General features: G+C 39.5%; 4 protein-coding genes across 6 annotated transcripts in view; 1 reads left to right on the forward strand and 3 right to left on the reverse strand.

Moving 5' to 3' along the window:
* Positions 1-162: 162 nt before the first annotated feature.
* LOC143461827 (replication factor C subunit 5-like) lies at positions 163-2,097 on the reverse strand. The gene is made up of 4 exons (XM_076959717.1): positions 1,567-2,097; positions 1,298-1,465; positions 940-1,177; positions 163-687 (listed from the first exon to the last, which is right to left on the reverse strand). Exons 1-4 carry the CDS (start codon positions 1,846-1,848, stop codon positions 383-385), a joined length of 993 nt encoding a protein of 330 aa, XP_076815832.1. The 5' UTR covers positions 1,849-2,097; the 3' UTR covers positions 163-382.
* Positions 2,095-5,888, reverse strand: LOC143461825 (uncharacterized). Its single transcript, XM_076959715.1, has one exon. It carries the CDS (start codon positions 5,808-5,810, stop codon positions 2,757-2,759), a length of 3,054 nt encoding a protein of 1,017 aa, XP_076815830.1. The 5' UTR covers positions 5,811-5,888; the 3' UTR covers positions 2,095-2,756.
* Positions 5,889-10,324: 4,436 nt separating this feature from the next.
* The window catches only part of LOC143461533 (uncharacterized), a 33,683-nt gene continuing 20,035 nt past the window's right edge, over positions 10,325-23,972 (reverse strand). For 2 of the 3 annotated variants that reach the window (XM_076959266.1, XM_076959268.1), the window contains 14 exons: positions 16,831-17,825; positions 16,362-16,581; positions 15,574-15,684; positions 15,112-15,245; positions 14,762-14,984; positions 14,415-14,502; positions 13,950-14,057; positions 13,488-13,664; positions 13,146-13,248; positions 12,924-13,017; positions 12,343-12,613; positions 11,614-11,783; positions 11,060-11,221; positions 10,325-10,841 (listed from right to left, as the gene is read on the reverse strand). In XM_076959266.1, the coding sequence (XP_076815381.1) occupies positions 10,428-10,841; positions 11,060-11,221; positions 11,614-11,783; positions 12,343-12,613; positions 12,924-13,017; positions 13,146-13,248; positions 13,488-13,664; positions 13,950-14,057; positions 14,415-14,502; positions 14,762-14,984; positions 15,112-15,245; positions 15,574-15,684; positions 16,362-16,581; positions 16,831-17,825 (3,270 nt within the window). In that variant the 3' untranslated portion in view covers positions 10,325-10,427. The remainder of the gene's footprint in view (positions 10,842-11,059; positions 11,222-11,613; positions 11,784-12,342; positions 12,614-12,923; positions 13,018-13,145; positions 13,249-13,487; positions 13,665-13,949; positions 14,058-14,414; positions 14,503-14,761; positions 14,985-15,111; positions 15,246-15,573; positions 15,685-16,361; positions 16,582-16,830; positions 17,826-23,972) is intronic. The other variant, XM_076959267.1, reaches the window with a different exon arrangement.
* LOC143461534 (serine protease inhibitor-like) lies at positions 20,309-23,943 on the forward strand. The gene is made up of 8 exons (XM_076959269.1): positions 20,309-20,452; positions 20,905-20,978; positions 21,223-21,418; positions 21,575-21,764; positions 22,092-22,266; positions 22,507-22,666; positions 22,937-23,056; positions 23,223-23,943. The coding sequence occupies exons 1-8, from the start codon at positions 20,362-20,364 to the stop codon at positions 23,603-23,605; spliced, it is 1,389 nt and encodes a 462-aa protein (XP_076815384.1). The 5' UTR covers positions 20,309-20,361; the 3' UTR covers positions 23,606-23,943.

The raw sequence follows: 23,972 nt of genomic DNA on the forward strand, positions 1-23,972 counted from the left end.
AAAAAGAAGACGTTGCTGTTTGGTTGTTGAGTGAACACTTTTCCATTCTTTTTCATAGTCTCCAACTCATTTTGAAGTATCTCTTGGGCTCTCAGATCACGCAATGTACTCATTCTACTTATCACATTACGTTAAAATGAGAAAAGTTGACACCCTATTGCACTAAATACAAAATACAACTGCTGTAGTTTTTGAAATGATAAACGAAACAAACACAGTCTCATTGCTGGTTTGACATAAACATGAGTAAGTAGAACAAACTGACGAAAGGAACAAGACATAACAGAAGGTAGTGATGGGTATAGACGATGTCCTAATTTAACGCAAATTTATAGCAATATCACTACACAATGCAAACCAAGAGACTGTGATAAACTTGCAATTAAACATGAGCAGGGACCATGTTTTTAGCCTGTTGAAAAGCAGACACAAGTGAACCAGTCTGTAAACGTTCATTAGTGCCTGCCGCAAGTCTGTCTTCGATTTCAGCCATTTTGTCCAAGAGATGTATTCGTATTTCAGTTGGAAAGTCAATCTTGTGGACGTAAGTATGGATCTCTTCTAAGATATCCTGCAGGGCCATACCCTTCTCCGTCTTTAATCGCATAACATTGCGATACGCAGTCGTGAAGTCTTTATTTAAAATCCACTCCAAAATATCCTCAATATCGTTCCTCTTTGGATGACCTGTATCGCAAAAAATGGATTATAAGTAATTAGGGCTTTCATGGATGTGAGCTCCTACAGGTAAGTTGCATAAGTCATTACAAAACATTTCAATGAGTTGAAGCAGGTCATTGATGATACTCTTACTATATACTAAAAACAAATCTAATACACCTTGTAAATTATCCCAATGTTTTCAATGGACAATATTTGGTCTAGCAAGTAAAACTAAGGCAACTATAAAATCAAAAAATTATGCCAAGCAGGGTCGACCTGTACATGTATAGACGGTGTCTTCGGTCACTTTGTCATGGGCCATTGATGTACTCTGAAGTATGTTCAGTGCTTTTCTCATATCACCAGTTGCCAGAGTAACAAGAGCTTTCATTCCGCTTTCTTCTACATTAATCTCTTCCTCTTTAATAACAAACTCTAGCCGTGGTTTCATTTGGTCTGGGTTTAAAGGACCAAATCGAAAACGTGTGCAACGAGACTGGATTGCTGGAATAATCTGCCAAAAACAAACGTTTTATATATTTATTACACTGGAAAAACGTGTTAGCAGCAAATTATTTAAACAGAGTCGAGTGATACCATAAAATTGAAACAATATTTTCTGCAGTAAATTTACCTTCGACAAGTAGTTACAAATCAAACAAAATCGGGTATTTTCTGTAAATTTTTCCATGACACGCCGCAGTGCATTTTGAGCATCCTTGGTCATGGCGTCTGCTTCATCCAAAATAATAAGTTTAAAACCCTTGTTGAATATTGTGCGTGTGCTTGCAAAACTGAGGATCTACAAAAATTCAGCAACATATTCATCATTTTCAGAAAGAATTAGGTTTCCACTAAACTATGAAACGTTTAAACAAAGGAAGGCATTGAAACGTTGATCACCTCATTCCGTACAACGCTAATTCCACGATCGTCAGAAGCATTTAGTTCCAGTACCATGGAATTAAATTCTTTTGGTGAGTACAACTGACGAGCACATGCCAATATTGTTGATGTTTTTCCGGTTCCAGGTGGTCCATAAAAGAGCAAGTGAGGTAACCTGTCCTCATCCATAAAACGGCGGATCGTTTTTAAAATATCCTCGTGTGAAATTAATTCTTCAAGACGTTTTGGGCGGTATTTCTCCACCCATGGTAAATTTACATGATTTTCCGTCTTTGCCATGTTATGGTAGAAAATTGTGTTTGTATGTATATCTTCGACACAGCAACCAAACCAAGATGCTATATAACAAGTGCTAGTGGAGCACAGCTAAAACTATTGTATCTTTGTCAACAGCAGACAAGTAGTATCAGATAAAAGTTTAATTGTATGAGTGTTTTCCTGACATACTGAGAATAAAAATGGCTGTGGAAGATCTAACACAAACTTCAAAAATTAAGGCTACAAATGAATAAAATGTTAAGTGACCTGCAAGAAAAAACAAGAATATCAAGCAACAGAAAACTGTTGGAATTTAATTGATGGTAAAGTATTTGGCTAAAAACTATCATAACTTCCGAAACGAACAAAACATTGTAGAAGTAGTGTACGTTTATAATGAAGATTGTAATGGAACTTTGAAAGTGGCCACTCACATAATTATTTACAAAAATACAAACGATTTTTCACAAATGAAAAACAAAACAGTAAACCAAATTCCAGTTTAGTGCTTACATAGTACAAAGAATGATCCAAACTCATAGCTTAAATGTAATTTCTGCAAGTCTAGCCAACACCTATTTCACTAAATCACAAAAGCAGTCGGGTTTTCCCCCAAACAGAGATTATGCAAAATACCAGCCTCACCACACGTCAAGTAATGAAACAAAGTAAAAATGCGAAAGACAAAAAATCATGGTTACTGTTTGGAATTGTGGTAGTAGTGCTGTTGCAGAGTAAAATTTTAACAAAATATACACATATGTATCCTCCAGAGATTATTTTATGACAATAAAATCACTATATATACAATTCATGTTACTTCTAGCACAATTACCTCTCCTGCTGAGGGCAAATAAACTTTATTAGTAAAAGTGGTTCAGCATCAAATGTAAAAATAAAATTCCAAAAACACAGTCTCAGTCCAGACTCTAGTCAAGTTTTATAAAAGCGCTTGCAGAATCAGCGATCTTTCCTTGAACTCGTTCATTTGTCTTCTTCGCTTGAATGGTGTGAGGTTGAGACTTAACACCAGCCAATGTGCTCACCAGTGTTACTTGTTTTTGCTTGTGTAAAAGTTGTTTACTTGCATAAATAGGCGGCGAGTTTGCTCTGTGACTTGGTACAGTATGAGTGAAGGTTTTCGGCCTTATTTCGGAGGTTTTCAAATTTTTTTGTATGAGGGCTTTCATGGTGGACGAGGCTTGCATCAGAGCTTGAGGATTTCCAGTGACCGTTTCCGACAAAACTTTTAGAGGCTCTTGTTCAGAAACGCTGCTGTCTACAGATATACCCGGTAGCAAAGACCGTGGCAGTGATATAGTTGAAGATTCAGGTTTTTGTGTGCCAGATTCAATTGGTTGAGAAGTCACAGAAGCAAGTCCAACTGGCAGTGGTGGTTTCAAAATAAGCTGCTGCATCTTTGCTTTACTGATAACTTTACGTACGTTTCTGTGCAACGATCCGTCTTTTGACGGCAGAGTTCTCACGTTTGTCGGTATGCTAACCAATTTAGTTGTCACGGGTTTAATGATAGCAGCAGTACCACTGACAGGAGAACTCACTGTCTCTAAAGACTTCACGGCAGTAATAGGAACTTGTGCCTCTCTTCCCTTGCTACCAATTTCGAGAAACTTTGCCGGGGTTGATTTCAAAGACTTTCCAGTAGGTCTGCGAACGACAATGATGTTAGGTTTCCCAGATCCTGAACTAGTAATGGTTTTGGTGATACGACTACCAGACAACTGAGTAACAATAGGAATGCCTTTCGTTGATGACAATGACCTTGGTGTGACTTTAATGATGTTAGCACTGCTTAGATGAACTGTGGCAGACGCAGGTTTCACAATGGCTGGTTTTTCTTTGCTCACGTCATTGATTACTGGCGCTGCTGCCAAAGCACAAAGTCCAGAGGCTGCTAGGGTCACATTGCTTAAAGATGTGTTAGTTACTTTCGTTGACTCTGAAGAGCTTGGACCCTGATCACCTTTTTCTTGGCATTCTTCTGTGTTTGAGACCAAATTGGAAAGACTGACTGATTGAGTAGAATGTGGCATAGTATTAACATGAATCACTTCGTTACTAGCTTCATTAAGGGATGAAGCATTCTGCCCTTCCATGTTATCAGGTGTGGTCCTACTTATGTTTGAATTTTCAAATTTGGGAAATTGAGCCTGGATTTGAGATGTGCGGTGATGAACTGTTTTAGGATAAGCCGATATCATTTTTCTTCTAATAGGCAATTCCTGAGGTGAAGGCTTTGGATTTGCGGACATGACGACTTTGGTGTCTGAGAAAGCTGGTGATGAAACCCGGGATACAATTGCACTCACCGGAGCCAAACCAGACTCTTCTGGACTGGACATGGAGGAAGACAATTTGCTTGGCGATGAATGATGATGCAATGAGTAATCCAATTTCTCAGACACCTGATCTTTCTTTGCAAGTTGTGTGCCTCCTATATGCAATGTTGGCCGAAAAATTCTCTGGGGTGATATAACAGGACTGTGCACATCGCTAGAAAGAAAAGTGGAGCTTTCAATTTTCGTTCTGTTGTCTGGTACGGAGGAACTAGATGGCTTCTGGGCTAGAAGTTTTGAGGAAGAAGAATGCTGAATTGATTTCTGGTAACTCTGTAAATGCGGAGATACCTTTTTCTGTGTAGCAAGCGAAGGTGACCGTTGAATCCGCCTTTTGTTGCGGCTTCCATTTGCAACATTGTGTTTTGTTGCCCAAGACGAACCATGGCGTCTAGCATATTGTTTGCTTCTTGGTTGACCATTACCGCTGATTCCAGCAGCATACAAATGCTCAGGAGGAACAGGAGTGTGCTGAATTGTCATGAAGGATTTTTTTGATGAGTGGTCAGGATGTTTCTCCAACTTCGTTGGGGGAGGAGCTTTTTGCAAAGCGGCTGCTAGCTTTGGTTTAGACTCAACAAATTGTTTTGATCTGTTTTTCTCTTCTTGCTCCAACAACGCTCTCTTTGGCTGAGGTGAGCGACGTTGTTGCCTGCTCCCTGCAACCCCTGTGGAAGCTTGTTTGAGCGATCTCTCCGCTTGTTGCAATTGTTTTATCTGATGTTTTTGACGCAACGCTTGTTGCTGACGATATGCTTGCACATCTTGAGGTCGGTAAATTTCTTTTATGATATAAGCGCTTTCCTCATTGTGATCAGAAGAGGATTTTTTGGTTCGTCTCTTTGGTGCATTCCGTTGGTTTGAATTCTCCTGGGACGAACCAGCTAATGCCTTACATGCACTTTCAAGTGATACAGTATCTGCTGATTCAGCACTTTCCAATCTCACGACAGTTCCACCGGGCAAATATACGTAAGAATCATTATTGTCATTGTCCTTGGAATGAGATTTTGTTTGTTGCGTTTGAGACTCTCTGAAAGAGTTCCTCTCTAAAAGCAATTTATCCAAGTCATCGGTTGACGTTGAAATTGTACGTGTAGAACTGCAATTGGCTGAATACAATCTACGCCGTTTTGGTGGTAATATGTAATCCATTTCTTCTATATTGCAGCTGGGATTTACAGCAGGCAAAATGTTTCTCATTTTTGAATCGCTGTTTATTCTTGATTTTGGTAAACGAGCATTTTCCTGTACTAGTTCTGCTGCAATTTCATCAGCTATTTTTGTGTAAGCAGTTACGGGGGTAGGACGTTTTAGAGGATGAAACAACCTTCTTCCCTCCTTGTGCCAATCAGCTTCAAAAGACACTCCATTAACAACTGTGGCAATATTTTCTAAACGGTCATCGTTTGCTGCGCGACGAACTTCTGCCCTATGTCTTCCAACTGAAATTCCAAGGACTTTTTGAAGATGTGATAATGCGTTCATCTTCTCTTCAGTTAACTCTCCTTCTGCACGTAATGCTGTCACTACAGCAGAATATGCTTCCAATTCATAACGTCTTAAGGCAAGGTAGCTTTTCTCTTTTTGTGCAGTCAAGCAGATGTTTGTGTTTCTTGTACTCATTTTTGGATAAGGGTTAAGTTTTGATCTTTCCAGTTCACATCCTTCGGGAAAATGCCTTCCCACACATATACATGTAAGAAATCTGAAACATAAAAGCACATATTCAATAAAAATTATTTTAAGTTTTTATACTACACTCACTAGGCTATATATAAATAGCATATACACTTTCCAAACTGGGTGTCTCTCATAGTGGAAAGTGTGGCACCTGCACGCATGAGATGTACCAATGTGCATGCCAAACATTTTTATCCTTACCAAACTACGATAAATAAAAAATCTGGTTGTTTGAATGCCAATTCATAACAACTAAACTAAGCTTGAGGTTTCAGTGCACGTCATCCCCACAAAATTTACATCTTTGCATCATTTACATCTACAACCTACAGGTCAACAACTGGAAATACTGCAGTTTTCAATGAGAACTCATGTGTGGAAAGATTGGTAGAAAGACATTTTTGGCGTAACGACGTGCACTGAAGCTTCAATTGTTTGTTTATTTATTATAAATCGATGTGAAGAAAAAAAGTTCGGCGGACACGTTGATAAATCTCGTGCGGGCAGACGCGACACTTTCCTATATGGCACGGGGCAGGTTTAGAGCAGAAATGCACGATCAGTCCTTTTAGCCTGAAGTGTAGGGCCCAGGGGTATATAAAGGCCCTAACCAAAAAGGATAAAGAACAAAACTAAGTTTCTGACTTTAGCAATGTTTTCCTGTACTACACCGTCAAAATTTCTCAGCGCTAGAATAATATTTTCCCGAATAACCTGAAAATTTTATCTCGCGCCGTCGCACTTTTTCACTTTGTAGTTTCCCCCATGAGTTTCCCAAACCTACACGCGCGAAAACACAACAGGTCCAGCTTTGTGGCTCCAAGTCACATGTCATCTTAGTTTAATAGAGGCTCCAAGTCACATGTCATCTTAGTTTAATAGAGGCTCCAAGGCACTTTGACAAAATATACTGGCAATCATTTATTTTTACAGTACGCTGGCCGGTGATCCTATTAATCGAATTACATGGTATACTCAATACTGTACCCAACTGTACCATTAATAACTACTGGATTGATTATATTGACTGTATTAACTTGATTATCTAGATAAATTAGGTGTACCCAAACATCGAAGACAAATAATCCTAAAAAAATTAAACCAATTTTGACAAATAAAATAGTGTAGGATATTCACCAATTGAATAAACGTTGACATGATGGAGGCAAACGTTTGCGCTTCACATGATTATAATTTGAATGGAAATGTTGCGGACAATTGTCTTCATAATTGGCTAAACTTCCGTACTGGAAAATTTTGTATAACCCAAACTTGGATACTGGGGCCTTGTTAAAATGCCGTTCGACATTACACACCGGATTCAGCAAAAACACAAGCATTTGACAGAAGCCTCAAATGCTTTATGATAAAAAACAAGAGAAAGTTAAGATCGGAGCTCTCGGACCGCTGGTTGTATTTCTATTCTTATATGTTAATTGTTTCTGGAAGAATGGAAATATTTTACTGTAGTCCAGGTTTTAAACTTTGGTCAACAGTTGGCAACAACATGAAAAGGATATTTGGCAAAATACTGTGGACAAGTTTAATTTACCTACCTTCAAGCTTCAGTGTAGGTGTTTCATCGTAAAACGCCATTTAAGTTAAGTCAGATTTGTGTTTCGTTTTATAGAGTATTTTTATCGCTTGGTCGCGCTCGTGGTTAATGTCTTACTGCGAATCGGGCTGTCGCTTTCATCAACTTTCTTCATTGAACCTTCATTTGAGCAAAAAGGTTTTAGCAAACAGGTATTGGTTAGAATGTTAGATTATGTAAAGTAGGCTCTGACCTGATAGCCAATGGATTTTATCGTTTATATGCTTAGGCCTATTTTATCTATTGGCTATTGTTTAGAAGCAGAGAGTGTGATTATTTGGTAAGATTGAATTTAACATAGGGAAAGCGTATATTTATAACGAAAACTTTCCCTGATAGCTCACTGTCATGTTATAAGGATGAATGGTTGGCATATCGATACCAGTTTGCATTTTGGTCAGTTTGTTCTATATATTATGATGGTGATATGTAATCTATATCTTTTTCATCTATCTTAATTTTTTCCACGTTCAATTTTCATTTTCAAAATATTTTTGATTGTAATATTTGCTTATAGTTAGGTTACTTTGAAGTAAAACTCTAGAAAATAGACAATTAAATTTTAGCTATATCTGGTCTAAAAACATTTGGTAACCGAGTGCGACTGCAATGTTTTTTTCTGTTATTATTAGGCTACGTGTGGTGTGCCTGTTCTACATTTTCATTCAAACTACGCAGTTTAAATTTATAAAAAATCGGGCAGTTTGTATTGCAAAAAGTAGGTCTAAGCTACAATGGTGCAGCCAGGCTTACTACAATACATTGCTGTTGACACGAACCTTGCTTGTACACTTGTCTCCTAAAGTTTAGCGAAAGATCGAGTTTCGACAAACAGTGTGTTTCCAGGTTTTCGATCTCGGGATCAGAAATTATCATTTCTTATGTAGCGCCTCGTATTATTACAAGACCATGATACAAATTTGGTTAATCATTATTTTGAAGTTTTCGAATGTCTCTGAAGGTTTTGCACGCTTTTAATTTTGCTTGCTGCTCAATTTGGCATCGTTTTCTAAATTTCAAAACTGTAATAATGTTTTAGGAAAGCTCACAATGGAGTGGAAATTATAAATTTGTTACTGTTTAGTTTAATGTTAAAGTAACTTCTGTCATGCCAAATCGAAGCGCTCGCTTTCACAAGAGTTCTCACGCTGTGAAGAGAAATCAATATCTTTCGCTAAGCTGCTGGAAATCCAGTACCGAGCCCTGAAGAAATTCAACAGCATCAGAGGTAAGTAAATGACCAGTTTAAAATGGATAAAGATATATTGCTCAACAAGGAATTTAATCGCATTTGCTGTTGAGCGAAAAAAAAAATTTAACTCGGAGCAAGTGTAGACGAGCTGAACTTTAAGCAGACGTGAAGAAAACATCTCACAAAATCTCATTTCTGATTGTAGGTCAGACGTGGAAACTTCTCGTACTGGATCTTCAATTGATCGCAGACCGTTCAATGACTTCTTCGAAAATCCAATCAGTAGTTTCAAAGGGCTTGGCACCCAAGAGATTCATTTCGCAGCAGGGTGAACGAAAATTAATTTCCTGTTGACGTCTTGTTGGTGGAAGAGAAAACTCGTCGCCATTCATCCGTAAATCACGTGCTCATATGTTTTATGTTGATGGAACCACTGATCGTAATGCTTGCGAATGTAATAATTTTTTGTGTAACATGGCTACTGTAAATAACGATCATGCTTCAATGCCCGAATACATGACGTTTTCTGGCTGCCCAACTATTTTTTTTTTTTTTTTGGACAACTTTAAAAATCTTACCAAATACATCACTTCCAATCAGTCGAAATTCAACCTATTGCTAAAGCATTGTAAATGTAAACCTAAAAGTAATAAGGAGTCTTTTAGTAAATTTACTGTATGATAAAACAAACAAAGATTTTATGGCATTTTTTGTTTTTGACGCCTCCTTAAGAGATCAGTTCAATCGTGCGCCTGACTTGAAGCTAAATGACGCCTCCAATTTGAAAGTTTATGCTCGCTTGCATAAGAAATGTTTTATCCATATGTCGTTACGTGTAATGTAGGTTGTTGTATGCAGAAGCTCTCAAGAAAATCATGTTATTTGTTGATACGACGGGCAGCAACAATTCCCCGTATAGCAACCACAAGCCGTGCTTTGAAGACTTTGTTGAAGACGCCACCGTCACTTCATCTACAGTCTACACCAGGGGCGGGCAACTTCTTCGGTCGGCGGGCCTGATATGAGAAAATGAAGTACTTGGCGGGCCGGATTCCTGAATAGATTGGAACGCAGCTTTGTCTTATTAATGTTCATGGTCGAAAATGTTTGCTCATAAATGTATGTAGACCCGAACAGAACAAGTAGATATATGGCCATCTTTCTCAGGTTGGCAAACTTGGACTTATTCAGTGACGCAATACAGGGATTGCGGCAGAATGTGGCCGCAGGCCACATTATCATGTAAGACCGGAAACTGTCTGCGGGCCGGATCCGGCCCGCGGGCCGTATGTTGCCCACCCCTGGTCTACACGGTTGTCGTGGGCAACGAGCGTCGGAGAAATACCAGCAAACAAGTCGATTCCCTCAAAGAAATGGAAGTGTTATGGTTGGTATGATAATTTTTATACTCAGACAGAGGAAAGCCTTTCGCTCGAGCTATAGCTGTTGTGCAAGTTCCAATTGCTACAGAAATTTTTTATTTCATTTTTTTATTGTGGGCTATTGCCCAAATTCAAGACTGTTGGTGAAAACCAATGAACAGGAGTTGTTAATACTTTGCCCTAAAGGCGCTATAATAGGAGTGCCGCTGCCGCTTAGGATCTAAAAGAGGCCGCATTATTGCTAACATAAAGATATACTTTCGCGAGTTTTAAGCCCAGTAAAAATTAACTTAGACAATGTATTTTTATTTAGCAAGCGGGCGATGGTATGACACATTGTTAAAAAATACGATAATGGCAAAGAAACAAAAGAAAATAACTTACAATTGTGATTATAGACCTTTTTGTAGGTCGCTTAACACACTACCTTCATAAAATAAAACTCCCAATTCGAAGGCACCATTCGTGTTTCCAGTTATTTTTCGAAGATGATTGTTGAAAGCTGCCTCTACTTTTTGCCACTTTAAAACATATGCCAAATCGTTTTCGCAACGTAACAATTGTTCATGTAACTCGTCACAATACTCTTTGTTTTCGACAGTTACTTCGGAGGCGGGTTCCTTATCAAAAACTGTGGAATAAGGAATTACGGCGGTTTGCTTTATCTCTTCCGAAAAAAGATGAATAATGTCGTTAATATTCGAAGACAGGATGTAGGACGACAAAAGATGGCGGACGAGGATAAGATACACTTGACATGATTTTTTCCATCCGCTAGAAGATACTAAAGAGGGCGGTGGCAATACCTGCAGAGAGAAAAGCATTAGGTTGGCAAGTTCGAAAACAATGACTCGCACAATCGCAGCCAACGAAATTAACGGTAGAAACCGGTAAAGAAAATCTGATGAAAAAAATCTACAACTCACGTAAAATCAGATATCATCATATAAAACTAGTGTAATGCAAAATCACATTTAGGTCAAATAAAACACTCGGCAACATATCCTAATCTTTCATCATCCACCTTCGCGTAATCTTCATCGGACGGGGCATCTATCTCTCGTTCTTCTCCTTTCTCCTCTTCTATCTTCTTTTCGTTCAGTTTGCAGGAGGCGATCTCACAAGCGGCTTCTAGGACTTGGCTCGCAAGATCTTCGGATGCGCACGAGTCCAAAGGAGTCTTACCCTAACATTACAGGTTGGGTTTAGGAACATTTCGCATTTTCTTCCCCATCTAAAGGATAAGCTAGGCGCCCTGCGGACTTCAATTTTAAGTTAAAACAATTATAGCCGAAGGTGTTTATTTTGTATCGTGATCTATTTTGTTTCTGTCGTTTACACTTTCGCTTTTTAGTTAAATAAAGCTTATATTAGGTTTGGTGATTATAATTAACAATAGGAAGGTCTCTCGATTACTCTACCACCACCCCCACCTCAAAAAATAGACACCCCGAGTCCCCGACAGATTTGGAACGAATTTCAAAAGCTTATTTATATTCAAAATGAACATAACAATTCGATGGAAAAAAACCACACGTTTTGAAAAAACTTCAAAGACGATGACAAAATTGTGGATACCTGTTTATCGATGATGTAGAGAAGCTCAACGCCTCCTTTATCGATGAGAACTTTTGCAACCTCCACGTGTCCGTTATCAAGAGCGTCGTGAAGGGGAGTGGTCCCTTCCTCCGGACACGCGAGAAGATCAAGCACGAGGGGTGGATTCCATGCTTCATCTCCAGATTCATCTGAAGAGATTGAAAAGAGTAATTCTTAAACATCTTGAACAACAACAAATTTGTACCTTTTAAAAAACTTTCTTCACCTCGCTGATTCTATGTTAAAAGTCTATCGGCTATTGGTATTTTTCGGACTTAGACATTACGATAACGTTATTTTAGTTGGCAAACATAAATTCTGTAGCTAGTGGCTACAAACTAAAGCTTTCTAAAATAACTTGAAGTGGGCAATAGGTGACCATGACCTTCCTGTATTTTGATGCAAAACTCTCAAATCTAAAGTCACAAAAAGTCGCTTTTACCACCAACTTTCACTGCGCACTTGTCGCTACAGACTTTGCTCGAAAAAAATTTATTACACTGCTTGCTGCCTTTCAGCATAAACCAGCAAAAAAGTTTAAGAGAAAATTCCCATTCAACAAGGAAACAAGAAAATCTGAAACAGAAGCATCAAACTGCATTCAGAACACCGAAGAACAGAATAGAAAAAGAACATTAGAACCAGAAAAAGGAATCATTTTCAAATGATAAAATCAGTCATAGCAAATTTCAATAGTAAGTTGCTTACTGGATGTCGCTGCGGCGTGTGAATTAGCAACCGGAAGTTTAAGCAGTTCAGCAACGCAGTCCAGATGACCGTGGTTACACGCCTCACCGAGAGGAGTCCAACCTGCGTTATCGCGGGCGTTTGGATCGATGCCAGGTACAGAAAGAAGCTCAGCGACTTTTTCAGGTCGATTTTGCATACAGGCCCTGTGTAGAACCGTTTCTCCTTTCGCGTTTCGACGATTGACGGCCGCGACGGACGTTTTCGAACCGCTGCCAGCGGAAGGGCTTTTCTGATACAAAATAAAGGCAATTCAGGTTGATTAAAATTAAAATTATATTTTGGATAGTATAGCGGCGTATCGGCGTTTGTAGTTTACTGAAAGGAGTCAAATTTTCAGAACAGCGAGACAGCCGGTCAATAATGACGCAATAAAAGTTTATTAAAAAGGTCAGTTCAGTGAGCAGCACGGATCAGTTTACTGAGTGTGTCATTGTGTTGAAAGTTGTTGCAATTTTAAAGGGAAAACACCTCTCAAAACGACCTGTGCTCTACTATAGGCTTAGCTGAGAAATCCTACCACCAGCGCCTATGGAACTCACTTTGACCGCGGTGACATTTTCTTTGTCGGAGTGCTCGTTGGATTCATTCGCTTCGTATGAGACGTGACCAGCTCCTATTACGTGTTCTGAATTTCTGTTAAAAGCAAAGAAAAAGCAGAGATTGTTTGGATGCGACCGGTGTTACAGAATGGTGAATACACTCGCATTTGATCCAAATGCATCGGGCGGCACAAAAGTTCACTAACGATGAGTTAATCTTACTCTCTTGCTGGCTTGCTCTCCAAATCTTTAGCTGCGAGATTCGGAGGCATGGGAAGCATCCGGAGATGTCTTTCGACGATCGTTTGAAGAGAGATAACCGCATCTGAGATATCAAATTAAGAGTTAAGAGGCAATGCAGCTAAAAATATCCACAGCGATTCGAAAAAAGTCAGCGTGTGGCATCCACCTTGACGTCTTACATTCAGCAGTTTTGTGTTAAGTTTGATTATTTTAAGAAAACCGAAAAAGGGCAAGTTCCAAAATGATTCATAAGTAAGGTCGAAGGCGATAAAATTAACCTCAGCCAAGCAAACTAAAACAACAACAATAAAACAATGTTACTCGGTTTAAGTCTGGCCAGATCGTCGCGGAAACATTTCTCCAAAAGATGACACGCCAAGCAGGATCCGAGGTCCTCATCCAAGATGAGGAAGAGCTTGTCCAAAATCTTCGGTTCCGGATCACGCAAGGATTCTACCAAGCCGCGGCATATGACATCATACGCCATGGTGGAATCCCCTAAAATCATCCAGTGCGTTAAACACACGTCGTGAGTATGTGGTAAAGTACACAGAGATAGCTCAATGGGCTAGAAAATATTTAATTGACGTGACTTGGAGTAGATCATATGGGGTTATACGGTTTATTAGCATAGGTGAGTGGATATAGAAGATGATTATTGCGAACCTCAGATCAATCAATGAGTTAACCCTATAAAGCGCAAAACAACTTTCATCACCGATTCCTTTCAAACACGGCTGAGTAAACTTTGTTTTTTTCCTGTGAAATAATATCGAGTCTCACCGGGGTGCTTCGACTTAAGATGCGACAGAACGGTTCGAAGCGTTTTCTTGAAACAATCAAGCACGTCGGCCGCCTTCGTATAAGGATCGTGGTCGCTCTCATCAAGCTCTATAGACAGACACTCATAATAACAAACATTCGTTTAAGAAAGCAGGACCACAGATGACAACTTGACTAAAATAACAAAGTGATGAAAATGTCCGTGCGGTTTTAATGTCAGTTTGAGCTTTGCGTAATATTAATGAATTTAATTCCAACAATAGTTGAATGGGAAGCATGGTTAAATGCATGTAAAAAGTTCTTCACAACACAGAACAAACCATACCGGGTGGAAAAGCAATGAATTATTATTACAATCTAGTAGAATAGCAAAAATATCACTGAGCAAACAAAGCTCGATCGAATGTCTTCAAGAAAAAAACGTTTTGGACAATCGCTGTGTTCTTTTATACGCCAAATTCCTACCTTCGTCTAAGCTCTCCTCATCACTTGAATCTTCTTGATCATCGCAATCCATTTTATCCTCTTCATCCTCTTGGACTTCCTCATCCTCCTAATGAAACATCAATTCGACTCATTTCTCCACAATTCGACTCATTTCTCAAGCATACCACGCACATCCATTATCAGATCATTTAAGGATCAAAATTATCACAATGTTTAAGTATGGGGATTAACAAAATTGACCGACGTCTTCGGTTTAAATGAACAAAGTAAAAGTTTTCTTATTCGAGAACTTTCAATTCTGATTTGTACGCAATAGGAAACCGGCTTTACAAGGCGCCACAGCCAGGCACGTATCAAGCGCGTACCGTGGATGTCATCATTTTCATCCCAGCATCTACGTAAGCCCGAAGAGCGATACAGAAATAATCGAGAAAGCTTCCAAGAGATGTGGAAAGATCGCGACGCTTCGTACCGGGCCAGAACATCTCCACCAACAGATCGGGATCGTCTGCTATGAGTGACGTCACGAATACGAGAAGCGCGATGCCGTTCGAACACCGCTGGTGGTCGCTAGAGTGCATAGCTTGTCTGTAAATACAAATTGAGAAAGGCTACAAAATGAAATATAAAATTGAAAGCAAGCTCATAAGATGTATTAATTAGCAGGGGTTATGATCTCAACACAGGCCCAAACATTTCGAAAATAATCCCTTACTTCGCAATGGTGGAGTAAAACTTCCACGCGTTCGAGTGCGGACTCGGATTGTTCCAGAGGTTGACTTCTCGAAAGAGCTCGATGTCGGCGGCCGCCAATAAGGAGGATTCTGTCGTCCTGGAAACCGACATCGCCTGGAAAAGTTGGGTAATCTCCGGCGATGAACAAATATTACAATAAACTTCGATAACGTAATAATTTCTATAATGAATTAATTTAGTAGCAATTAACTGGCATATGTCACATACGACGTGTCTCAATTCTGTATTAACTTGACAAAAGGGATTGACTAGAAATGTCAAATTTACTGAAAAGCATTCTGAGAACAAAACAAAACCGAAACTGTACAAACGTCGTCATAAACGTCGGGTTTTCTCAAACTTTACAGTTAACCTGGACGTGGTTATGTATGGAAGATTGCTACAATATAAAACTGAACACGCCTTAACAACGTTCCACTACCTGCAGATATATATCATCATGACGTATGTGTGACGTAGAGGGCGGATGCATGAGCAGCAAGGAATTGAGTAAAAAGGTTGTTTTAAAAGATGCAGATGGAGAGTCGGCTTCCTGTGAAAACATCGGCATACAGCATCATTCGAGATCAGTAAACAGAGCCCGTGATACCAGTTGTACACAACCAAGTAATTTAAGTTCATTTGTTTGCTATTAGTCATGTGTCACTTACAGGATCATGCCATGTATCACGAAATATATGGATATAAAGTAAATGGGGCTTATCGTCACAAAAATACAGATGTGAAAGCGTGATCGAGTTATTTGGGCTAAGGTGACTCGAAAGTTGTTAAAATTGAATTAATCCTGAAACAAATGTATTTTAAAGAAACAAAACAAATATAGAACAAGGTAAAAAAAGACAGATTAAATCGAATTCGACGCTTAACGTCCAGGTTTCTTACAGGTTTCATATTGACAGACCCAGACAGGTTTGCCAAAAAATCGAGCCTAGATACTAACCAACACCCATATGTGCCAAACGTTAAAAGCCTAAGCAGTAGTAAATGAGACTGGATATACTGGATATATTGGATAAACTGACAGAAACCAGCGTTTCCAAGAACAAGTTTAACTTGTTAATACTAACGACTTGTAAATTTTAACATTCATCCACGTCAGGGAGTTGAACCCATAGTGGTTGTCTGCAACTCACCATCTCGCGGAGATTAAAAGAAAATCTTGACAAGCCTAAACGATCAGGGTATGACAAATTTCAACCAGGTACCTACCAGCAAGTACTTCTTCATAAGGAGGTATAAAAGGTCTGGAGGAGGGTAAGAGGAGCGGCTTAGCAGCATCCCACAGGTCATGAGGATGGATCTTGTGTGTCCGACAAAGCTTTCTAGCATTGTCATCTCTTTGCTATTGAAGCGACGAGGGGCTTCGTTGCTTGTGACGTAATTACCGCTTTTGCTTGGTGGACTGACGTCACGATAATTATCTGATTGTCTAAAAATATAGATAGAATGTTGCAGTTAATGGACATAGCGGGATTAACGTAAATATTAAATCGTGGAGTGAGGTGAATATCAAGATGGTGAACTCAGACGCTAAAACGCCAAACCTAATAAGTTTGGCATTCCTGCGGCATTAGCTATGGTCTCCCATCCAAATTAGGCGACTTTTGGATTCCAATCTTTGGAATACTTACTCCTTTAAATTAGTATAACCAGCCTTGTCAACAAAAACATTCCTTACTTTGCTTTTTGCAGAACTTTTCTCAATAACGGACGTTTTTCTTTCAACCAATCAGGGGAACGAAAGCCAGCTGACGTCAACACGCTACATGGTTTTGCGAACCTTGACGATGGGGTGCTTGCTTGTGACGTAACAGTTAGATTATGACGTACGTCGAGTGCCGTTGGAGATTGGGAACGGCATTCCTTATCGGCAGATAAGACCGATGCGGGCTTTGATGTCACGCCATCTGGACCACCTGTTGCTTTAACGCTTTGTTTATCGAATGAAGCGGATTTTCGAGAAAGTTCTTTGCCGTCGCTGCTTTGAATGACTCGTTTTTTGCTGGGGTTTTGACCTTTGTGAGTTTGATTTGCTTTCATTGAACACTCGCTGTCGTTGTTTGAAACAATTTTTGCTTGAAATGAGTTCGGTCTGTTTCTTGTGCCGTTTTCAACACGAGTTTGTGATGTAACCTCTACGTCACTATCATATCGATGAGCATGCGATATGCTTGTAGTGGGAAATTCTCTTATTGCGGGTTTCTTCGGCTGAACATTGTCAACGACGCAGTTGACATCAATTTCCATGTTATCATCACGACCAACAGGTTGATGGCCACCGACGAGTTCAGTGCCTGCAATTATTGTTGCGTCTCTTTCTTCAGTCTTTTGCGTTGTTTGTTGGTGGTCTGCGCTCGGCGCCGTCTCGCAGGTGATGTGGTCACGGCTCCCTTGGTGGTCCGCATCGGGACCGTTGATTTTGGAAGAGCGATTACTAGCCTTGCTTTTCCGGATTGCATCGGCGCGATCTTTATCGTCGGTAGCGGCGGTTTTATCGGCGAAGTCGCTCTTCGACGCGATGCTGGACAACATGGATTCCTGGCTCGATGTGACTTCGTTCCGATTAAGGCGGACAGTACATTCAACGATCCTCGCTTGGGGATTGCTGGGTTTCCTTTTCGGAGTTGCGGGGTCACCAAAGACGGAGTAGTGGGACGGATTCGGCGGTGGCGACTACAAAAGAAGAGAATTTTAAACAAAGAGTTCATTATGCTGTCATAGCTATCGTTGTTTAAACAGTCTTTCCACAAAAACTTTCAGATATGTGATGAAGGAGTTTATGCTACATTAAGTTCATTGCTTGGCCGAAACTGTGAAGTGATTTTTCAAGTAGAATGGATAGATGACGACACATTAATCATATAAGCCTACAAAGAATTGTTTCGACATAAACAATTTGTTGTAAAAAGGAACATTTTATGGATTAATATACTTAAAAATGTTGCCAAGAAAACATGAAATATGAAGAAGCTAAAAGAAATACGCCGCCCATCAAAGTATCCTAAACACTCTTTTGCTGATCGTTTAAAATCTCGTTTTTGTATAGACAGCATTTTACAAATCGTAAACTTCACCAGCGTTTTTCAAACAAATAAAACTGACTCGTAAACTTCTATATATGGAAAGACTGCAGCTGTTAAAATGCGCGGCTTTTGAACGTTGCAAATTTCTCCCAAATTAAGTCGACCGAAGCAAGATTGAATTGTCATCGGTTTTGTAATAATGGAAGTCAAGTGACATCATAAAGCATCCATGTGTGACGTAACACTTCACGTGCGCAATCTGTGCAAGCTGGCAGAGAAAAAACGAAGTAGTTCCAAGGGGGGATCTGAGAAACAAAGTCGACGGTCGCACATATAAACCGCAACCCCCGGCCGATGGTTATCAGTCGCTCTATTGAGCCTTCGAAATCTCAGACGGATTGATAGCGAAGACGTTTTGTGTGAAAGTCGTCTGACATCTGTAGCTTATTCTGTCAATAAAGTTAAGACTTTATAAACAGCAAATGGCGTCGTTGGGGCTTATGTGAACGCAAACCAGACGCAAAATATACAAAAAAAGCTCGTTCCACCTCTGGGAAGATATGTAGGAAATCTTAAACTTTGTCGGATTATAAAGTGTTTTGCTAAGTTTCAAGTCTGTTTCAGACATGGGCAGCAAATTTTGGCCCATGAAGCGTAATGGAAGGTTAATTGAGGTCAATATTGTATTACCGCTTTCCTCGACAACAAAAACTAAATAACTTAATACTCTTGAGAATTTACGGTATCATCGCGCGTGATTCATATACAGGAAAGTATAAATTTCTAAGAAATATATCTCGTGTACGTAAAGTGCATAACAGAGACCAGGCGAGAGTTAGTAGATAGTTTCAGATTCTGCTCTTTCCTTAGGGTAGAAACTTGTTGGACGCTCCATCACGAAAAGTGTGAAGACGTTTCCGAAATTCTACGTAATTACCAGTGTTAAACCCAAAGAGATGTAGTAATTACGTATAGAAAGAAAAGATGTAAGGAAATGTTTGATTGTTTACTGTACAAGAGGTACGGCGAGAAGAGAGAAATAAAGACGCAAGCAAAGAACTAGGGCATTTCCCATCACGACACAAGCTATTTGAATCGATTAAACCTTTGACCCATAACCACCAGGCAATGTGGTAACGAGATAGTTATCCAAAAAACATTTCGCGGCCTTAAAAGCTTAGCAGGAAGCGATACTACGTAAACGGCTCAGGTGTAGTGACCTGGGCAACATAAAAGGTCGACTTAGCGACCGCAAATAAAAATGATCTCGTAAAAAGCCGATTACAGACAGGGCGTACATTTACAACATGATGTGTCTGAGAGAGGATTTAGGTTTTACATAGGAAGGTATTATGTTGAGTCCTTACGACTGAAATCACGATATGTATAGGATAGGCAGCTGAGTATTTCTCCTTACTGTTAATATAAACGCACGTGCTCCGGCTAATATGTTCACACAAGTTACGAATTAGGAGTATCAGTTACTTGAGTTTAGAATAGCAAGTAATTCATCAGTTACGGTTATATCCCACTCGAAATTTTGAGTTATGCGTGTTGGGTTTCTATAAAACGCATTCTGGAAATAACCGAACCTCAAAATCTGTGTGGTCTTTAAGTCAGTTCTTTTAACTTGCAATAATAACGTTTTTCGATGGAAAATCAAAAATTCGGACATTACGAATAAAAAGCCCGGATAAACACTTAAATATAAGCAAAGAATATTGCGATGCAAACAGCCTTCAGTTTTTTAAGCATGTGAACTACAAGGTAATCTATTATGATATATTAATTACAGTGAAAGCTCATCTAATTGAAGCCAAAGCTCCCTATTAAATTATATTTAATTGTTAGCATAGGTGATTTAATTGATTAATTGCTAAATAGGCATTTTGCCAGCACCTGCCAATTTACTTTTGCGTTAATCGTAATTCGGAGCTAAGCAAAGGCAAGGAATTTTTAAAGCAAACATTAGTGCTGGTTAGTTTACGATGTTTTATGTTCGAAATGGTAGATAAACAAACCTTTTACGTATTAAGGTTTGTGTATATTTGTTAATTCGGAAATATGTTTACGGCTATTTACGTGGTTATATTTTTTTTATAAAATTGTAACAAATCCCCTTTATTGTCACAGGTGATCTGCTTAGAGCATATTTATTACTAAGAAAGTGATTTTAGTCCACTTCAATGAATTATCTCATTGTATTAGCCGCCCTATGGTGCCTCCTAACGGTTACGACAAGCATGGCGCAAAAACAATCAATCGCACATTTCTCGGGTAAGAAGAGATGTTAATTTTTGCCTTTCCGAATGAAACACCCGAATTGCCACCGCATCGTTACAAGTGCATTGAATTATTCATTATGAAAATGACAAATACTGCATTTTAACTCGCTCTGTTGCGTCGTATAACTCAGTCATCACAGAAACAAAATAGAAATTAAGTCCTTAATGATTCCGGTGCAAAATGCAGCATCATGGCTATAAGCAATGACGTCAATACCAGGCAATGCTTTCGCTTCTCGCATTGTGGTACATGTGCTGCACCAGGTGACAACCCGGTCGTTACGTAAAGCCACGCCATAAATGGATATGTAGTAGCCGCCTTCACTATCGAGCCTATTACGAGCAGCGCTCAAAGAAGTCTATATTACGTCGCAACATGCGTTTCATCGCTTTCAATTGGCGTGCGCATATTCAATTTATACTGAGTTCAAATTTGTTGCGCAGATTTGGATTACGAGACTGAAGGGCTCCTTGAAACGTACGATTCGTACGTTTCTGATTTGCCAGAAGATCTGCAGGTAATATTTTGTTAACTCTGGAACGACATAGAATCACGGTAAAGGAAGATTTGTTTATGTAACAGATCACTATTGGTAATTTAACATGAATAAGAATATTTCGAGGCTGTTTTTATAATTTATTTCCTGTTTTCCTTTTCTCCTAATTTAAACTCCCCGAAGAAATAAATTAACATCCATTTGAGAAGTATTTTCAAATATGACAAAAACGAGTTAAAATTGATATTATTTTCGTCATTATTAGATCAACAAAAACGATGAAAGCAACGCGATTGAGGAAACCGACGCAACGCATCAGACGCAAGTATCGCCAGCAGCGCGTTCGCTGCAAGACTTTGCGTTCGACATCTTTAACAGCATCGAAGGCTTAAAACCGAACCAAGACAACACAGTTATTTCACCATTATCGATCTATTCAGCCTTGTCGATGCTTAAGCAGGGTGAGTTGTAACGATTTTTGAAATTTTTTCCAGTTTCAAATTTACTTTTCTACCTTCTAAAAAACGGCACTTTTTTCATTTTCGTTTCCACGACCACGACGCACAAACTTCACAGTATTTCGATCTGAAATGAGCAAGTTGTCGTTTATTTTGCAGGTCTCTCCGGGAATTCACTTACGCAAGTGGATGACGTCATCAACAGGTATTCAGCAAGCGACGCTGACGTAAGCAGAATGCACGAAGCGATATTCAGCAAACAAGCGCGGCAGTTACTCCGTCACGCCAGCCGTGTCTACTTTGATAACTCGATCAAGCTGAGAAAATCGTACAAAAAATCTCTTAAGAGGTAAGCGAAGAAAATGCATTACTTCCGCATGCTTACGTCATAGAACGTTGAGCGAACTACGGGAAAGGAGGCATTGAAATTAATCAATTGAAGGGGGTGAACTATTCCTTTGAATATCTCTCCAACCGCTGCTATAAATATATACGCTGTGGGAAATTCTTACTGAGATGGCTTAAGTTAATATTTTACCGCCCTGGATTTAATCTACCCGCCACAGCGGGTGTAAATTTCTTTTCAAATTGTTTGCTGGGCACATATTTACTGTAAACACCAAAGGCAAAACTCAGTTATATATGGTGTTAAACTTACATTATGTTTGCCTACCAGCTTGAACTTTGCGCAAGCCAGGAAAACCGACTTTGGCAGAAATGCCGAAAAGAGTCGCGTGAAAATGAACAAATACGTGAAAAATCGCACCAAGAAATTGATCAGAGATTTTGTACCGGAAGGGGGCGTGTCAAGCGCAACGAAGGTCTACCTGCTAAATGCTTTGTATCTGAAGGTGAGTTCCTGAATCGATTCGGTGACCATGTGAGGTTATTCACTGTGACTTTGTTAACTACATAGGACGCTAATTGTGGGCGTTTTACGTTTGTATAACTTGACATAACACACTGATGAAATTATGTGCATCAGTCGAATAAATAACAGTAATTTGAACGCATCAAAGGGTTTCCAAATTAACGCGGGATCCTCGCCGTTGAATTTTCACGTATGTTTAAATCAGAAACTATTTCTACAGGCAAAGTGGAATTTTCGTTTTTCTTCGACAAAACCACGACGCTTCCGGGTAAACGCACAAGAAACTATTTCTGTTCCCACCATGACAGCAAAATACAGTATTTGCACTTACCAGGAGGACAAAGTGCTTAATGCAAAAATAACCGTCTTGGCTTTGGGAGGTAAAGCATTTGTCTATGACAAGATAAACGGACGTTTTATAACTGTACGCTTTATACTGTATAGACCGATATGTAGAGCTGGTAACCTAGAGTTTATTAGTATCATGTATAGTAGATTTTCAGGTTAGTGTTTACTTCTAAAGGTAAATGCATAAATAATTGCCGTCATGTATCTCAATTTTCGAGGCTTACACATCTAAACAAAAATATATCTTGTTGCTACACCATCAGATTTAAACTTTGACCTAAGCGCACCCTATTATTTAATAGATGACCTCAGCATGATCATAGCAATGCCGAAACAACCGGGCAATTTTAGCAGTTTCTATGACGACGAGCATGCGCAGATGAAGAAAAAGATGAGCAGATTGTTCAACAAAATATGGCCAGGTAAAAGAAAAGCCGCTTTCTTGCGATAATAGCAAAACATACCAACTCGACATACCATGAAAAAAATATGTAATATTTGTATTGTTAGCCGCTTTAACGTAGGCCTAGTTAAAGGACAATAATATGAGCTTAGTTTAATCAGATGTTTATGTCGTTTGTCTTTCAGCTGAAGAAAATGGTGAGAGAGTGCTGGACATTTGTGATCTAGCGCTACCCAAGTTTAAGATCTCGCACCAAACCGATCTCGTGGAAAACCTGATGAATATGGGAATAATTAACGTTTTTGACGCAAGCGTGGCCGACTTTTCACGCATGTCGAAACGCACGGCGGAAAACCTTCACCTAGGCGACGTAAGACACAAATCGGTCCTGGACGTCAACGAAGACGGCGTGGAAGGGGCGGGGGCCAGTGGAGTGGACGTCGCTTGGAAAAGTCCGCAAACCGTTCGGGTTAAAATCGACAAGCCCTTTTTATTTGCCATAAGACACGACAAAACGGGGGCCATTTTATTCCTGGGAAAAGTCACACGACCCATCAGTGACGTGTGAAATACATCACCTGATGTAATGACGTAAACACAAGTTACGTCATCATCAAAAACTGCAGATCGAAATTACGGCAACTTTCCTCACGCATAGGAGTACATCAGTACTCGTTGCGTTTGAGCTGTGGAAATGCGTTCATGTGACAGAAGCTTCGTGTGAAAAAGTCGTGTGCATTTGCCTATGTTACTTACTCGAAATCATGTCGAAGGGCAAAAAAGAAACTGTAAACGTTTCATAATTTTCATATTTTGTCTATTTTTCGGATGTTTTCGAAATGTGCATGGACACGGTTCACTGATTTTTTGTACTAACTTCGTTGTATAAATGTGCAGGTGAAATTACTTGAATGTGATTTACTAACCGTCATCTT

Source organism: Clavelina lepadiformis, chromosome 6 (assembly GCF_947623445.1).
Source record: "Clavelina lepadiformis chromosome 6, kaClaLepa1.1, whole genome shotgun sequence".
NCBI lineage: Eukaryota > Metazoa > Chordata > Ascidiacea > Aplousobranchia > Clavelinidae > Clavelina > Clavelina lepadiformis.